Raw genomic sequence first — 17,911 nt, forward strand, 5'->3', positions numbered from 1 at the left:
ACCCGCCACCCTCCGTCCTCCATCTCTCCCTCGCTCGCTCCTCATCTCTCAGTCGGCGTTTATTCGTTTCTGTGTATGGGCACCGGGGGCGAACATGAACTCTCCGGCTCTTTTGCTCCTTCCAGTGCTCCTGTTCTTCCGGCGGACAGCTGCCAATTCTGCGGGTGAGTTCACAATGAATGAAAACGGGCTTCGTGTGATATTATTTTGCCCATCGTTTAGGTTTTTAGTGGCTTTCAGCGGCGGAGGGGCGGTTCTCGACACAACAACTGCAGCTGAGCATCGAACACTTTATGTTACTTAGAACCGATGAGATGTTTACACGAATGTTCCTTTAGGCCTTTCTGAATGTGCTGATGAGAAGCTGACCAAAGCAGGAGATTTAGAAGTTTTCTCTCTCGTTTTTTTTCCTTTTTAGAAGAAATCCCCTGGACCTACTCTGGTAAGTCCAACTTTACTAATCTCCTTTTTTTTTATAGCAAAATCCTTTGCAAATCGTTCCCAAAGGTATTTAGACAGTAATGAACATCACAGAGCAGTAAAGAGGGTGGTTCTGCTTTTTGTTCTGAGGCCAAACTTTTAAGCTTTTTACCAAAAAAATAAAAAAGCCCAGATCTTTTATAAAAGACACTAATTTTCCTGATATAACTAGATTTTTCTCAACTGTTTTAACGTCCGACAGTCAGATTTGTCTCCTGAAAACACACCCGGCTGCGGCCGACCGTTAAACCCAAATCTCTTCAAGTTTCCATAACTTCAGAGGGATTTGTCTGCGCTCCGTGTTTCTCCCGCCGTGTCCCCCTCTGTTTTTCCCTCAGTCCCTTCTCTCTCTCTCTCTCTCTTTCGTCTGAATTAGTTACAGTCGAACAGGCTGGCACGAGCCCCGCTGTCACACCGAAAAGAGGTGGCGAGAGACGGATCTTTTTTTTTTTTAAAAGGCAAGAAAAAGACGGAACGAGAGGCTGGGGAAGGGAGACAGGTGCAGGAGCGTGGTGAGCTGAGGTGGGTGGGAGGGGGGAGAGATGGGACGGGACGAGGCAAATGCAAACCATGCATTAACTGTATTGTTGGAGCGCACAATAAGCGATGTGTTTATTGTGCTGTGGACTCACACTGGCTGCCTCTGTGGTGGGGCTGAATGAGGCCCAGAGATTCTCTCTCTCTCTCTCTCCCTCTCTCTCAGAGGAGGAAAAACTGGGTTGCAGAATGAACGGGATCCACACAGATCTGTTCAGAAATTACAACAAAATGTACGTCGACGTGTGTGCCGTGCGGCGCAGACGCCGAGTTTGCGTCTAACCGTACCAGTGAGCTCCGGCGTTGGCAGTAGACATCGTGATCTGCGGCGAGAACGGGGAACAGGTGGGGGACAACCTGGAGAGGCGGAGGTACGCGCCTGAAAGACGACGAGTGAAAGTCAGACTTAGACGGAGTATCTGTGTGTGAACGAGAGGGAGGCAGGTGGAACAGTGAGGCTGCAAGGAGGTCAGAGGTCATAAAGGCCTTAGGGTCGACTGTCCAGGAGGACGGGGGAGTGTGGTGAAGAGGTGAAGAGGAGAGTCCAGGCAGGACGGAGTGGAGGGAGAAAAGTTTCAGGAGTGATCTGTGACAGAAGGGTGGCAGCAAAGGTCAAAGGTCAAAGGAAAGGTTTACAAGACAGTGGTGAGAGCAGCCGTGTTGGACAGTTTGGAGACAAAAAGACAGGAGACAGAACAGGAAGTGGCAGAGCTGAAGAGGTTGAGGTTCTCCTTGGGAGGGACAAGGATTGTTTTTCCAAATCGAGGTGGCTCAAAGAGCTATCTACAACAGGTCAGATGTTAGGAAGAAGGTTCAAAGCATCTTAGTTCTCCTTTAACGCCCTTTTAGTGACACTGAGCTGCATCCCGAGCTCCCATTGGCTCGGCGCGGCCTTCAGGAGGACAGTATGCCGTGTGTGTGTGTGCGTCTTTGTTTCCATTCAAGACGGGGGGGAGGCGTGCAAGCAGAGGGTCCACAGAGCGGGTCGGCACGTTCAGCCTCTGGTCGCCATGGCGACATCCACGGCGACCATGGGGGGGGTACTTGAAACTGAGGTGTGACGTGAGGCAGAGCTGCAAAAGTAAAGTGATAAAGAGTAGAGAAGACCGTCTGACTCTCTGTAGTCTCAAAAAAACAATTAGGATTTTATTTTTTTTAACTCACCAAATAGTTTTTTTTTTGTCTGTGAGTTTTAAACTGAAGGTATGCGGCTGAATAGAAGTGTTTCTGTGGGTAAAATATGTCAGTAGCGTCCCTGTTTTTTCCAAAAGCCTTCCTCTATTTGCAATTTAAATTCAGTTTTTGTGCCTCACACGCCACTAACCTTTTCTTATTTTTCTTTTTATCATGCCACCAGGCAGGCCAGCCTTTTTATTTCATTTATTTATTTATTTGCAGTGAATGAACTCACTCCTCCATCAGACTTTTCTCTTACTGTCACATGTTTCTTTTTTTTTTTTAAGGCTTTTCTATTCACTAAAGTGAGCGAGGTCTGCAAAACCTTTTAGTTTGAAAAGGAGTTTGACTTGCAAGCGTCAGATTTATTTATTTATAGGGGTTTATTTACTTACTTCCTGTAAGTGAAAAATCCTCCACACAATATAGATTTTAAATGATGGAAAACTAGATTTTAAACGCGTCCGAACACATTTGTTTTTAAATTTAATGTTATTTACAATAACATTAAATGAAACGGGGTTTTCCATTGTAACTTTTTAAAAGGTGCTTCTTTATTTTATGCTGTTTAAGGGTCAACAAAACACAGAACGCCCTCCTGAAAACAGGTCGACCGCACCTCTTTCTGACATGACATATTTTAGAAGCAAGTTTGATCAAGATGTCATAAAAGTCACGCGCCAAAAACAGGTTAACCAATCAGAAACTAGCAGAAGAAACAATAAAAATCAAAACAGACTGTAAACAAACCTGCCTTTGATTTACTTTTCAAGGTCATTTTATGGGATGTTATAAAAAGAAGACCTCTATCAGGTTTAATAACCTGTAAAAAGGTTTAATTATCTAATTCCATCCTTTACCTGTCGACAGAACTAAGTTTTACCAGCCAGGAGCCGGGTACTGATGGCGTTTCCACATCAACGGCGGCCATCTTGTTGCTGTCTGTTCACACAGGAGCGGAGGAGGCCTCGTCCGGCCAATAAAAGCTGAGCTACAGGGAAATAAAGATGGCGAAAAAGAAAATAGATCCTAAATGCCAATACATGTCAATTAAGCAATGAAATTAACCAATTTAAGCAGGTTTCTAACCCCAAAAAGATTGTTGTTTTTTTTTAATCAAAGCAGTTTGTCTTTACCACTTTTCAACAAAAAATGAGTTGTTTTTTTTTTAAATAAAATAAATATGTTCATATATAAAAACATATTTTTGCTTTTTTTTATTATTACTTTTAGATTTTTTATTTATTCAGCCGGGCTGCAAACATTAAATGAGTGAATCAGACAGGAGTTAAACGTTTTTTAACAAATACTCTACATGTGAGAGGGATTCTGAACCCAAAATAAAAGTGTTAGAAGACTCATTCACAGTTTTATTGTTTCATCTTGATGTGTAAAAGGAGGGTTTTAATGAGTAAAATTAATTGATGTTTAATGTTACTGAATGTGCTTGATGGTGCTGTATAAGATGAAGGAGATAAAGATGAAGATAAAGAGAAATGTTCTGTTTATTTGGTTGACGGGAGTTCATCATTGACTCGTTGTTTTTTTTGAAAGCGTGCAGCACTTTTTGTTCCCCTCGCTGCAAAGGGAGCAGAAAGAAGTGATTATCCTGCGTGACTGGAGGCAGGAGCCAGTGGGCTGTGTGATTGGGGCGACATCACTCTTTTCGTTTCTCCGTTCAAGGCTTGGTCGGTCAGTCCGACTGGTCCCAGTACTTCCCGGACTGCGGCGGCAGCTCCCAGTCGCCCGTCGACGTGGCGATGGCTCAGACCAAGTATGACCCCGGCTTGAGTCCAGTGACCCCTCTGGGCTACAGCCAGCACGGAAACCAGCCCTTCATGCTGCACAACAACGGGCACACAGGTAACAAAGACGTCCACCTGTTTGTTCTGCACCCCGACGTAACCCGGCAGCAGACGTTTCGTCCCTGAGATGGAAAAACAAATCAGCTGGTTCCTCTTTTTTTTTTTTTTTTTTGTTTCCCTCCTCTTTAGCCGTCATCGAGCTGCCGGAGTGGATGGGACTGGAGGGTCTGCCGTGGCTCTTCACGGCCGTCCAGCTGCACTTTCACTGGGGCAACGGCGGTTCGGGTCACGGGGGCAGTGAACACACCATCGACGGAAGGAGCGCAGACGCAGAGGTGCGTTCAAACAAGTTACAATCAGGGCTATTAAAGTAAGAAACAAACTCCTACCAGTAAATCAGCTGATCAAATAAAAGCAAAGGTAACAAAAAAAAAAAAATCTACATTTTTTTTTGTTATTTGTAAAGTAAATGTGATCTAACTGAAGCATTGCAATAAAACAAGAAACTTTAGATCTAATTAAGAACAGATTTGTAATAAAGTGAACCAGTAGTTTCCATGAGACAAAACCCCACAAATTACTGGGGCGCAGTGACAACAACAACACAACCGTGTATCATAAATATGTCAAACTTCATACCTGGACACCTTATGGGTTGAGGCTGATCCCTATGGATTTCAAGGTCACAGGGATAAAGGCCTAGGCCACAGGTGATCTTGTGCTTCAAAAGGTCTGAACTATTGCTTTACAGTTAAATGTGAACCATAAATGTTTGGTTTATATCCCATCGCTTGTCTAATGAAGCTGCATAACCAAAAGTGGGGTAAAAATGACAAAAAAAGACAACAAAAACCAAAGAAAAGTGTGAAAAAAAGCAGAAAAGATGGGGACAGAGTGTAACGGGAAGATAAGCCCCTTTACGTTTTTGACAGAATGGGTTTTTTTTTACGGATGGGATGCTGAAATATTAATAATAATCCCTCCCGTTCCTTCATCCTTTTCTTCCCGTTCTCGTCGTCTCTCGCTTCTGTCCAGATCCACGTGGTGCACTACAACTCGGAGCTCTACCCCAACATGTCTGCGGCCGTGGCTCAGAGAAACGGCCTGGCCGTTTTAGGGATTCTCATTGAGGTAACGGGACGGCGCGCAGCCGGAGCGTATTACCACAAGGCCACTTGGTCCTGCACTTTGAGCGGCGTAGGTCTGAGTTTTGGTTTCCCAGGCAGGTGAGGAGACAAACCCGGCGTTCAACAACATCGTCAACTACATGAGCCGCGTCCGACACGCAGGTGGGCGCCGCCGTGTAAACCTTCTAAAAATGAGACGACTTCATGGACGTCTAGGTATTTCTTCCTCTCTCTCTCTCTCTCTCTCTGCTGCCTTCATGAGTTTGTTTTTCCTTTTTTTTTAAAGACGAGATAACGCTCATCCCGGCTTTTGACATCCGGTCGCTCCTTCCGAAGAATCTGGGCCGCTACTATCGCTACAACGGCTCCCTGACGACCCCGCCCTGCCACCAGAGCGTCATCTGGACGGTGTTCCACGAAAGGCTTCGGATCTCGAAGGCGCAGGTCCTGTCGAAAAAAGAATCGGCGTGCCTCGTAGCGTAAACTCGGTTTGACGGTTGACGAGCTGGTTGAAAATCGGCTTTCACGATCTGAAGTTTGAAAATCCAAAATATTTAAAGAGCTGGGTTTAGGAGATTTGAAACACAACGTCCCACGTCTTTGGAACTGGGTTCGATAAATGGAGACGAACCGTTCGCTTCTCTTTGAGGGCGTCCGATGTCGTACGCATGTCTGAAGAAGGCACCGTCACTCTGTCCTTCCTTTCTCTCCGCTCCAGCTGCTGAAGATGGAGACGACGCTTTACTCCAGCAGAGACGGAGAATCCCACAGGATGCTGCTGCAGGACAACTACCGGGCAACCCAGCCGCTCAACCACAGAGTCATCTTTGCCTCCTTCTCTGCAGGTTAGGAACGTAGGCGCTTCTGTGGAGACGCTTTTTGTAGATTTACGTTGCAGGAGGTCACCGTCAGCCTGGTTTGAGCTCAGTTTCCGTGTCTCATCAGCACTTCCACAGTGACAGTTCATAGCATCAACCATCAGCCACCAGTGGTTAAAGCCCTATTCACACGGGATTAGTTTTACCTGGGGACCATGCTATTTGTAATAATTACAGAGATGGTCTGTGTTGTTAATCCTGTGTGAATCGGCCACGTCAGTAGTTTGCAAAGTAAACATTCCCCAAATTACCTCCTAGATTTCGCTGAACTCCGACGTCCAGTGATAATACCAATCCAGTTTGAACAAATGGCTGTGCACCATTTGTTCAAACTGCCTTTGGTACTTCGAATCACCCCAGGTGTCGATTAATTTAAGGGTTTCTCCTCGAGTCCGGTGCCTTACGCTCCTTCTTAGCGCCCGCCATCTTGAACACGCGACGTAAGCGGACGTTATGCGATCGTGCTCGTCCCGCGCGAACGGGGCTTTAGAAACCCAGAGGAAACGACGCAGAAACGCTGACGGCCATGTTTGTGTGGAGCAAACAGCGACTGCGTTGTTGCGGCACGAGACCAACGGACACAAAGAGGACAGGAAAGGGAATCGGAGAGGACGGCGGAGACGAATGGAGACAGAGTTGGTGTAAAGTGAAATCAGCACCGCTGTCGAAGCGCCGTAGAGCCAACCTTTTTTGAGACACTTTTTTTTTTAAATTTTGTGACCATAAAGTTAAAAACCTGCTGCCATTTTTCCATAACATGTTCTGTTTTTTTTTGTAGAATCAGGGAAGGAGCTCTCCTCTGGTAAGACTACGAGACATTATTGGGCACATTTGATCTGTATCAGCTGCAGTAACATCCACGCCTTCGATTGTTGAAAGATTTGATTTGATTTCGGCTGATGTGGGCGCTCCTCCTGTTTTTTTTTGTTTGTTTGTTTTGTTTTTATCCTCCTTTCGTAATTTTGCAGGTGAAGTCACGGCCGTGGTGATCGGAGTCATGTGTGGCTGTGTGGGCCTGGCGGTAATCGTCCGCTTCGTCGTGAAGACCATACGGTGAGACATTGCCGCTTTTCCCAGCGGCACGTTTTTTTTTTGTTTGTTTGTTTTCTCATTCCGGTTTAAGCGGCGGGGTGCTGGCTACCGGCGCCGCTCTTGGAGGAGATCCCGGCCTGGACTCACCCCGTTTCCTTTTCTCTCGGCAGATTTTTCAAACTCCTCCACCGGGAAACAGTCGTGGTAAACAGGTGGCTTACCTGATCCCAGTACTGACGAGGCTCCTCAGCTCGCACCGACTCTCCGCTTACTCACACGCAGATAACGGCGAGAATAATACGCCCGTCACCGGGCAGCCGTCATATAACAGCTTTAAAAACCCCCATAAATAACTATCAGCAGACGCATTAATGTGGATCATGATGTTGCTTGACTTCAGCTGGACACAGATGTGCTGACATCGGTGTAAATTATCATCTAAGAAGCATAATTTATGAAACAAAACCAACGAAATTTATGTTTGGAAACAGCTTTATAAATCTGTCCAAATCAAACACCTTTATTTCCTATGATTTAAGGTTAAAAAAAAGGCCTAAAAAGTGGAAATGCCTCCAAAATGGACCCAAATCCGATCTTAAATTAGGCTGCATTTATCGTTTACATACGGCATGTATCTGTATTATTTACATCCGTAACATATTTCACACAGAATTTATTCACTGCCAGCTTGTTTACTGCACATACTGTAGGTTTAACACAAAACTACTCATAAACGGGCTTAACGGATTTTAACTCCTAACGCTTTCTGCACCAAACTGCTCTGGACCGCTGAGGTTTGGTAGAGTTCTTACGGAAACGTCACTAAATATTTAATCCTCTTTACTTGGTTCCGGTCGGAAAGGTGGGTTTCTCCCATACCTAACCCCCTCGCTGCTTGGATCAAGCGTTGCCCTTTGAGCTGGCATAAAACGATCCACTACGATATCAGAACCAACAACCAGAAACCAAAACGAGCTTGCCTCCTTTTGTCTATACAACCTTTTTCTTTCACGTCCTAAAGCGAACGGCACAAACGTACCCCATCCGTCGACAATCCACGCCTTTCTATCTGTGCAACCGTTAAAGCCTTTAAACAAGCCAACCTTTGGTTACACGGTGAACTTTAACGGCTCCTAACCCTGTCGCCGACCCTTCCTTGAACCTTTTTTCACCCCCTAACCACCGTTACACTAGGATCATTGCTTTTCTCTTGATTGACTTGTAAAAAAAATCAAATCCTTTTTTGTTCTTCGAACGCATCCAATTCGAGGACCGGCTGCTTGTTTGAGCGGAGTAACGGGTGAAACGCCACCTGTCGGTGGTTCTGATGTTGTAGTTGATCGGCGTAAATGTGTGTATTACCTAAATGACGCTTATCTCTTTAAAAAATTGAGCTTGCGAGTGAATGTGTGCTCTGGTTTTCTGATCTCATTTGGAACTGTAATCTTCTCACACAGCCTATATTCTGTCAACGCGAGTTAAATGGTGGATCCTTGTCGAGAACCCTTGAAGGGGGGCCCGTCATTAGCTTCTCATAATCTCAATCAGCCGCCTGTACTTATTTAAGATGTAATCTCAACTAACGAGAGCAGGAGTGAGCTTTAAAAACAGCTGAACGCGACCTCTTTGACATGTTCGACTCATGATTTTTTTCCCTGTTCTGCTCTTTTTATTCTCTCTCTTGTGACCGTGCGACAGCTCTTCTTCTAGCTGGGACGTCCTGCACAATAACCGGCCCGCTCCCATGCCAAGGTCACTGCTCAACATTATGACCTTTAACCCCCCCGATTCCTGGCCACATCTCTTTGTCTTAGCCACCAGTTCACCCAGCGACTTAACCTCTTTGATTAGACTTTAACACCTCCTGTAATGTTGCTCAAAGATAATCCACTCGCTCCCTGTGAGGAAACGCAGCACAACAGAGAGGACATTGTTTAAATTCACTCAGTTCCTAAAAGAAAAGTCTTCCTGTAATCCTCAAGTTAGATTTGGTAAAGGATTTTTTTTTTAGCTGTTTGTTGTGTAACGTTCACTAGCTGTGTTTGTGATGTTTTGTTTCAAAACCTTTTTAAAAGCTGCAAATGTATCTGTAAATGCACCTGCTTACCTAATTTGTTTGTTTTATGATGAGAACAGAGGTAATTTGCAGAAAAATAGGAAACAGTTTTTTTTGTTTGTTTGTTAGACCACTTAACATAAAAGGTCTCTTGAACTCAAGGGATGAACCAGTGCTGTGTTAACAAATAAGAACTTAGCAGATAACTAGTTTTAAATTGGATCTTTAGATATCAACTCTCTAAACACTAGCTAGCAACTAGTTAAGAAACTCTCTAAAACACTAGCAACAAACTATTTAAAGCTCTTGCTAAGACACTAGCTAGCATCTAGTTCAAACACTAGCTAACAACTATCTGAGACATTACCTAGCAACTAGCTAAGACACTAGCTAAGATGCTAGCTAGCAACTAGCGAAGACACTAGCTAAGACATTAATTAGCATCTAGTTCAAACACTAGCTAACAACTATCTGAGACACTAGCTAGCAACTGGGTAAGATGCTGGCTAAGCCACGAGCTAAGATGCTAGCTTACAACTAGTTAAGAAACTCGCTAAAAAAATAGCTACAAGCTATTTAAAGCTCTAGCTAAGGCACTAGCTAGCATATAGTTAAAACACTAGCTAACTATCTGAGACACAAGGTAGCAACTAGCTAAGATGCTAGCTAGCAACTAGCGAAGACACTAGCTAAGACATTAGTTAGCATCAAGTTAAAACACTAGCTAACAACTATCTGAGACACTAGCTAGCAACTGGGTAAGACGCTAGCTAAGCCACGAGCTAAGATGCTAGCTAACAACTAGTTAAGAAACTCGCTGTTTTTTGCTTTTTTGCCTGACCCTTTTTTTCTGTCCTCGACTTGTCCATTTTCCTCTTTTTTTTTTATTTTTTAAACAAAATATTCTGTCATGGTTAGGTACATATACTAGATAGAAAATGAGGTAAAAAGCAGCCAAAGTTTAAATAAAAAAACTTTGAAGGACCTTCAGACCACTTTAAAATATTACACAAAAGTCTGAACCCTTGCAAGGAAAATTTTAAAGAAACTAGGAGTGGTTTAAAACTTCTGGATAGTATTGTAATTTCAGTCCAAAAGGGGTAACTGTTAACACACCTCCCTCTAGGTTTACTGGTCAAGTTCAAACATTACTGACTGGACTAAACTACCAAATGGTGACCTCTTCTGGATAACATCAGGACCACACTAGCAGAGAAAAACCCTGATGTTTGCCACCAGATAAACGTTTTATCCGGTTGTGGTTTTTTTTTTTTTTTTTAGGGGAAAGAATCAAGAAAAGTCCGAAGAGACGAAACAGGACCTCGCTCTTAGCACGACGTCGGAGGCTGAAAGGAAAGCGGAGCCTTCGCCGTCTCCTCAGACGGAGCCGTGACGGCACAACTCCAGAAACCTTTTTTATCCGTGATTTGATTTTTACTGGATGGTGTCCCCTCCATCAACCAAGGAACATTTCACCTCTTTGAGGTATTTTTTTCACAGAAAATGACAAACAAAACAACTCAGAAGAAGTGAAAGTGAGATGAAACTTCAACACAGGACGAGCCACCAGCTGTATCGACTAAAAGTGTCAAAGCCCCCTTTTTTTTTTCAATATATGACATTTTATTTGCACCAAATCCAAGTAAAAGACTTGAAGTGAAAATGTCATTTTGCTGTCTATTTACTCAGCATGACTCAGATGAAGGATCCGTGTAAATACATAAATATTTACATTTTATTGCTTTCTTCTCAGTTTTTGGTTGATTTTTTTCCCCCTAAAGCAACAAGCAACACTTGACTAACTGTTTGGTTAATTATTTAAAGTAACGTAGTTTTCAGTTTTCACTATAATTTATAAAAAATAAAAAAACCCAGACAATTTGTCATGAAAGCACAGAAAATGTAAAAGCACGTCTGGGTTCTACATACAGCTGCTGTACAAATGTTTCCGACTTCGACTCAACGGAAACAAGTTATTTTTATCTTGGCGCTCTGTCTGCGCTGAGAAGAAGATTCACACATCATCTGCATATCTGATCACTTGTTTTTTTTTAATTTGTCAACACAAGCTCCACATTATAACACTTGAATGTTTAAAAAACGATATGTTTGTCTTTGTGTCACTGTGAGAGTATAAAGCCATCGCCTCGTCTGTTGTTATTTATTTATTTATTTTTGTTTATCTCTTATCCATCGTTACTTTAACCATTCCGTATGTTTGTCAGTGTTAACTCGTTCGACATTGTTTGTGCTGTTTTAGCCATTCGGGCACAGATATTTATGCCATTTAAGCTTTTAAAGATATTTAACTTTTTCAGCCATTTTTTTTCCTCATTGGAAATGAACAGAGCCGTTTAACTCTGGTAAATTCAGCTTTTTTTCTTTGTCCTTTTTTTAATTTTTTTTTAAAAATGCTAATTCCGCTATGATTTTAACTAATTCAACTATGCTAATGCTAATTCAGCCGAAGCTTTAGCTCTTTCAACCCTTCTCATTGCTAATTCAGACGTGCTTTTTGCTAACCTGCTAATTTTGGCTGTTTTGTGCTCCTTAAAGTTTATTTCAGCTTCAGTATGTCATTTTTAGACACACTGAGCTGAAATTTGGTGTGGCGGTAGCTGAGACAGAGCCCCATCGCATACTGAATGGTAATTTTAAAAAATCAAGATGGCCGCCAAAGCTAATGAGGGTAAAAATCAGACCAAAACTTGTTTGTGCTCTAACTCCTCATGAGTCAGGGATCAGCTCTTTAGATTTCAAGGTCATTTCAGGGCTAATTTCTGCTTTTTTGCCGCTACTTTATGCTAGTCTTCTTGTCCCTTCAGCTTTTGTGTTTCACTTTCGGCTTCTGCTTCATTAAATTTCAGAAATCTGTCGACTACCGATGGATAAAACTTCAGCTGCTCACATTCAGCTCGACGGCTCGACGGCGCTTCTTCGGCAGCTTTCAACCAAATCGTTCAGCGATATAAAGGAATCATATCTGCTCAACTGGAATTAAATGCTCTGTTAGATCAGGAGGGGCCTGACAGATTTCAACATCTTAAATTCCAAAATTAAAATCTTAAAATCAGTCCTAAAACCTCCAGTGAGGACAGTATGGGGGTAATGTTCCCACGCCGCTACGTACCCGGGCGGCAGCGTTTCGGACCATCTGCTGGCGACGAAGAAGAAAGTTGTCCAACCAAGCATAAAGAGAGCTGCAGGTAATAAAAGCATGGGTCACCCATTCAAGGCCACTTACAGGTAAATATTGTCTGATTTTTCCTGATTCACCTGAAACAATAAAAGAGCTCGACTGGACTACTCCACTGACTTGTTTATAAAATTTAAAGTTGTCACCAACAAATCAGAGTTCATTCTTTACCCGTCAGCAGTGAAACCAGAGGCCCATGGTCTGCAGCTGGATCTCCTGCTTCAGTAATCACTTCCTCCTCTTCATCAGCTGCAGATTTAGGGTTAGGGTCTCGACCTGCTCTGTTGAGAGAAGCTGGACCATGTGATCATTCGGTTTACTGCTTCATGACCTCCTCCAAGGAGGTTATGTCTTCAGTAGCGTCTGTCTGTCTGTCTCAGGGTTGCCACCTGTCCTGGAAAATACAGAATCGTCCTTTATTTGTCAATTAAATGTGCAATTTGTTCCATATTTCCATAAATCTCCAATACATGTCTGTCACACACACATCATAGGAACCCCACCCTCCCTCTGTGTACCTGGCTGTTGTCTCGGTTGCCTACACACACACACACACACACCTCTTGTGTTCATTTTAAACTAATCTAAACAGATCATGTGAGACAGACCCACAAGCGCCACAAACCAAGCAGCTAAAAATAGCTTTTCTGACGGGAACTCTGGAGTGTATTTATAGCAGGAAGTGGATCTCTGCTCTGAGACGCAGACATGTGGACAGAGAGAGGGACGAACACACTCCAACGGTAACCCTCTGGGTTATGAGGCAGAAATATAATATAAACTGTACTCATAGAGTTTATAATGAGATCCGTAAATCAGTTCAAGTTGCACTGATTCAGTTCATCCAAAGTGCTTTACTGTAATAGAAAGTGAAATTCACAAGTTTAATTATTGTGGAGGACACGCTAAATGATAACAAATGTAACAACAAACATACATATATACACACACACACACACACACACATATATATATATATATATATATATGTATATATATATCCATGTGTGTCATGTTTGTTGGTATCAGCATAGACTTCATATACGTGTTTATAGATTATATTATATATGTATTTATGCCTGTGGGTGTCAGTGTTGTGTTCTGTGTTGTGTTCTGTAATTTTTCCAGTTCAATAAAGCATTAAAAAAAAGGAAAAAAAAGTGAGTGAGCACATAGAGCCCACCCTGTTCCACAGGAAGTGAAAGACAGCAGAGTAAACATCTCACAGCTGCAGCTCTTGGACTCGGGGGGGACATTTTTCTGCTGCCGGTCGAGGTAGGGAAACTCTCTCCTGCTCTCGTGTTTAAACAGCTGAACTGCTTTTTCTCTTGATGCTATTTGAAACAAAGACGTAAAGCCGGACGCAAAGCTCGTGTCTCAGCGGGTTAATGACAAGAAGACGACTTGTCCGCGTTGCTGTTCCACCTTGATTCCCTTTGTGTTTCAGACATGGCTGCCTCCGGAGGGTTTCTGCCTCTCGCCGTCTGTTTCCTGCTGACTCGGCAGACATCTGGCAGGAACGACGCCCCCTGCCTGCCCACCAAGTGGAACAACGGCTTCCAAACCTTCCTCAAGCGCCACCTCCCCGCCGGAACGCCCAACTCCCTGAATCACGACGAGTGGCACAAGTACATCGTGGGCCAGAGAAGCTGCGACAGGCCCACGCAGTCCTTCCTCCACCCGGACGACCTGGAGAGGGTGAAAGCCGTGTGCTCCAACCGAGGAGGGAAGGTGCTGAAGGACAACCTGTGCATCAGCCGGCAGCAGTTCACCTTCGTCACTGTGAGGAGCGACAAAGGGACCTGCGGCGTCCGAACCGTCACGAAGGAAACCAAACACCTGATCCTGGCCTGCGAGCAGCTGGAGAACCAGTGCGTGCCCGTCCACTTCAAGGGGAACCCGACGGATCTGAGGCCTGACAACAACGCCTACGGCTGCCAGGACCCAAAGGAAAGGAACCGCGCCATCGGCTGCAGAATGACGTGGCTCTGGTTGCTCCTTTTCCTGCTCGTTATCTACGGCTTCGGACTTTGATTCAAACACTACCTGCGAGCTGGGGCGGGACCGACATTCCAATCTGAGCACGATTTACCTCTTTAAAAGGTGAAACGTGCTCTTTTAAAGGGATCTTTTGGACAGTAATACATCGCAGTCCCACCTGCCTAAAGTGTTTTAGCATCATTTCAGTCTGTGGGGGAGTGTTCCTAACAGGAGTTCCTATATTTATATGCACATCACATATTTTCAGTCCAGCTTGGAGTTTGATAGAAGTAGAGCATGAGCAGATATTTGTTATGGGGTTTTTCTATGAAGAAGAAAAATGCATAAAAGCTTTTACAAAAGCAGTTTAAGCGAGTGTTTCTCTGTGAACTTCCCAAAAGTCAAACAAACCTCTGACTAAAAGCATCTTCTCAAGCCTGTTAAACCAAAAAAAAAAAAAAAGTCTGGTCATCAAGAAAAAACCCGACACAAGAGCAGCAAATCAGAGCTTAGAAATACAGCTCAGACGTTCGTTAATATCTTACCTGCTGCAGACAGACTGACGAGCCGGCAGCTAGTCCGAGAAATGAAAACAACTCAGATCACAGAGGAAATTCACAGCGAACGCTAACTTAGAAACCTTTACTTCGCTTTAGGTCATTTTCAAGCGGGAACAGCAGCATCGGCAGCTAGCTGTAGCACCTGCAGCAGGAATATCACAATATTTACGTCACGGTAATCACGTAATTCAGTTCAGATTATTTATACAGCATTAGGTCACAAAAAAAGTCGATAACAGTTTTGTATCGAAGGAAGACAGCAGATTGAGTTGAAGCCCATCCTGAGCAGCACGTTGGTGACAGTGGAGAGAAAAAAACTCCCTTTGAACAGGAAGAAACCTCCAGCAGAACCAGAACCAGGCTCAGGAAGGGCGGCCATCTGCCTCGACCAGCTGGGGTTAGAGAGGACAGGAAGGAGACGCAGAATGACCGGCCCAGGTGGAGTTTCTGCAGAAAGAAAGACAAAGTAAAAACATGTTAATGACAGAAGTAATTCCAGCAGAGCGAGTAAAGACAGCAGCAGTCAGAGCCACACGAGTCAAACTCCGTTCCTCGGGGGATGCTCTCCTGCGTGTTCTAGACGTGTTCTTTCTTTAAAACGCCTGCTTTAAACGGACGACTCGCGGACGTGCTTCTGGGGAACTTGGTAAGGAGGCGATTAAACCGTTTGAATCAGGTGTGTTGGAGCAGGCCACACAAAATCAACAGAATGACTTCCTGTTTCCACTCTGCAGCCAAACTGTCTCTAACGGAGACGCAAACAGATCCCAGGTGCTCTGACCGAACCTGCCCCCCTCTCGCCGCAGGGATCTGGGCGCCACGCGAAGCCGAGCGCCCCGGACGGGACGAAACGACGACAGGTTCACGGGGTTAGCAGGTAAATGGAGCCTCACAAGGCCAGGGGTCACAAAGTTCAGCTCGAAGAAGAGGAGACCTGGCAGTGCCTGTGAGTCACCACCAGATGGCAGGAGAGACGCTTCATCTTCATCCTCAGCCTCCTTTCAGCTCCTTTAAGACCGAGGTCGTGGTTCTCAACCGGAAACGGGTGGAATGCTACCTCCAGGTCGGGGGTGAGTCTCTGCCTCCCCTGGAGGTGTTCAAGTGTCTGGGAGTTTTGTTCACAAGCGACGTTAGGATGGAGCTGGAGATGGATCGACGGATCGGGGCCTCACCTGCAGTGATTAGGGCGTTGTTTTGATTGGTCCTGGTAATAAAGATGGAGGTCTGGGTTTCCCTCCTGGACCTGTTGCTTCCATGACCCGACTATGGATAAGAGGCAGAAGATGAATGAATGGATTCATCCCTCTGATGAATATATGAAAACCTCTGACCACAACTGTCTTTGTTTTGTGTTTTTGTGACGTTTTTCCTCCAAATCGTAGTTGTTTGCCTAAATGAGCCGAACTGTAAGGAAGCCTTCAAGCATTTAAACCAGGGGTGGACAACCCTGGTTCTGGAGAGCCACCTTCCTGCATGTTTTACTTGTTTCTCTGCTCCAACACACCTGATTTGAATCAATGAGTGATTAACAGGCTTCTGCAGAACATGAAGAGGTGATTTAACCTCTGAATCAGGTGTGTTGGAGCAGAGAAACAAGGAAAACATGCAGGGCTCGACTCTTTAGTTCCTGACAGCGGTGCTCTGAAACATGCAACAGATCTCTGAACTGTTTGTCGGAGTAAACTTCATATTAAAATCAAAACAAATGCTAACAGACCTGCGGCTCACACGTTTCCGGACACCGACGGGAAGCGGCGTTTAAAGGGGTTCTCTTACGGTCAGCACGAATGAGCTCTTCTGTAAAACTCTGCAGAGGAACAAACGATAACAGAACAAAGCCTTCCCTCTTCGAAGCCCAGCTGACAGCACCTGAGTTACTCTCACGCTGAACCCAACAGAACATTTCCCAGAAACCTCTCCCGAGTGCTCGGCATCTCGGGCCAAACGCTGAACTCCCGAGCGTTTCCAGGACCGGTGGAGTGGCTTTTAGAGAGGATGGGAGAAAGTCCGAACACAAAAGAGCTTCTCCGGATGGCTTCTTTCAGCCTGAATCTACTTAAAGATTTCAGATTAATTAAAAGACGGACAAAACGAGCACTAAGTGGTTTGATTGCATCTAAATACTTTGGTTGTAAAAAAAAGATTTTTGTCTTTATTCTTCCTAAATGAACAAAAACTGACATTTTTTTGCTCCCACTGCCCGGCGAGTCGCTCGCAAACTGACGCCATGTTTGCAGGAAATCAATCTAAAGATAAAATTAAGACGAATCTGAACTTTTTGCTGCCAAACTCAAATCTTATTTCTGAAGAACAAAAGGGTTAGCATAAGACTTAATGATTTAAAAGATGAAAACATCCGAAACGGAGAATCTAATCTGTGTCATCTCGTTACTTCCACGCCGGATGTTAGCTCAACAACCGTAAAACTGACTCACTTTGAGCTAGTTTGGTGTTCGCTGAGCTCAGTTGGCTGTGGCGGCCATCTTGAATGGAGTTGGCTCCAAAAGTTAATCAGCTTTAGAAGAACGTCCAGGGATCGCTTCCTGAGAGTTTCGATCAAACCCGTCCTGTGGCTCATGAGATATTTTGCTAACAGACAGGCGGATGACATGATTGCCCACTGTCGTGGCGGTGGGCGTTAAATGCATTTGATATAAATTATATCGAATCGGCTGATGATCAGCGGCGCAGAGAGGTTTCCCGTGAACTTTGGGTTTTCCGATTCAAACTCCCTGCGGACGATTATCCGTATCTGTCACCCTCCCAGGCCTGTGGCGAAGTCATGAGACCGTGAGGGAATCACAAGGCCGCTTGAACTTCACGCTGCTCTTCTGTTTTCCGGCCTTGAGGCGAAGCAGAACCCCAGATGTTATCAGAGGCAGGAAGAGGAGATTAAAAAAAAGGGAAAAAAAAGAACAAAAACTAAAAGTCGAAGCTGATATCGAACCGTCCAGTCATGCTGGACACCTTCGGGACGGGCTGACCGTCTGAGTCAAAGGGTTTGACTTAATGTCCTCATTCATGGCGTCGCCCAGGGGGGTGGGGGCGGGGGGTCGAGCACCCGTTTACTGCCCCCCCCCCCCC

General features: G+C 44.6%; 1 protein-coding gene and 1 long non-coding RNA gene across 2 annotated transcripts; one reads left to right on the forward strand and one right to left on the reverse strand.

Annotated features, from left to right (window-relative positions):
- Positions 1-9: 9 nt before the first annotated feature.
- On the forward strand, positions 10-11,243 carry ca14 (carbonic anhydrase XIV). The gene is made up of 13 exons (XM_017424906.3): positions 10-164; positions 419-442; positions 3,877-4,056; positions 4,188-4,333; positions 5,034-5,129; positions 5,221-5,287; positions 5,412-5,569; positions 5,844-5,970; positions 6,782-6,805; positions 6,972-7,056; positions 7,206-7,247; positions 8,734-8,787; positions 10,373-11,243. The coding sequence occupies exons 1-13, from the start codon at positions 95-97 to the stop codon at positions 10,482-10,484; spliced, it is 1,185 nt and encodes a 394-aa protein (XP_017280395.1). The 5' UTR covers positions 10-94; the 3' UTR covers positions 10,485-11,243.
- Positions 3,068-17,902, reverse strand: LOC112450791. Its single transcript, XR_005234187.1, has 4 exons — positions 17,263-17,902; positions 12,459-15,274; positions 12,222-12,291; positions 3,068-3,184 (listed from the first exon to the last, which is right to left on the reverse strand). It is a non-coding gene; the product is annotated as an uncharacterized LOC112450791 (long non-coding RNA).
- Positions 17,903-17,911: the final 9 nt, after the last annotated feature.

Source organism: Kryptolebias marmoratus, linkage group LG16 (assembly GCF_001649575.2).
Source record: "Kryptolebias marmoratus isolate JLee-2015 linkage group LG16, ASM164957v2, whole genome shotgun sequence".
NCBI classification, from domain to species: Eukaryota; Metazoa; Chordata; class Actinopteri; order Cyprinodontiformes; family Rivulidae; genus Kryptolebias; species Kryptolebias marmoratus.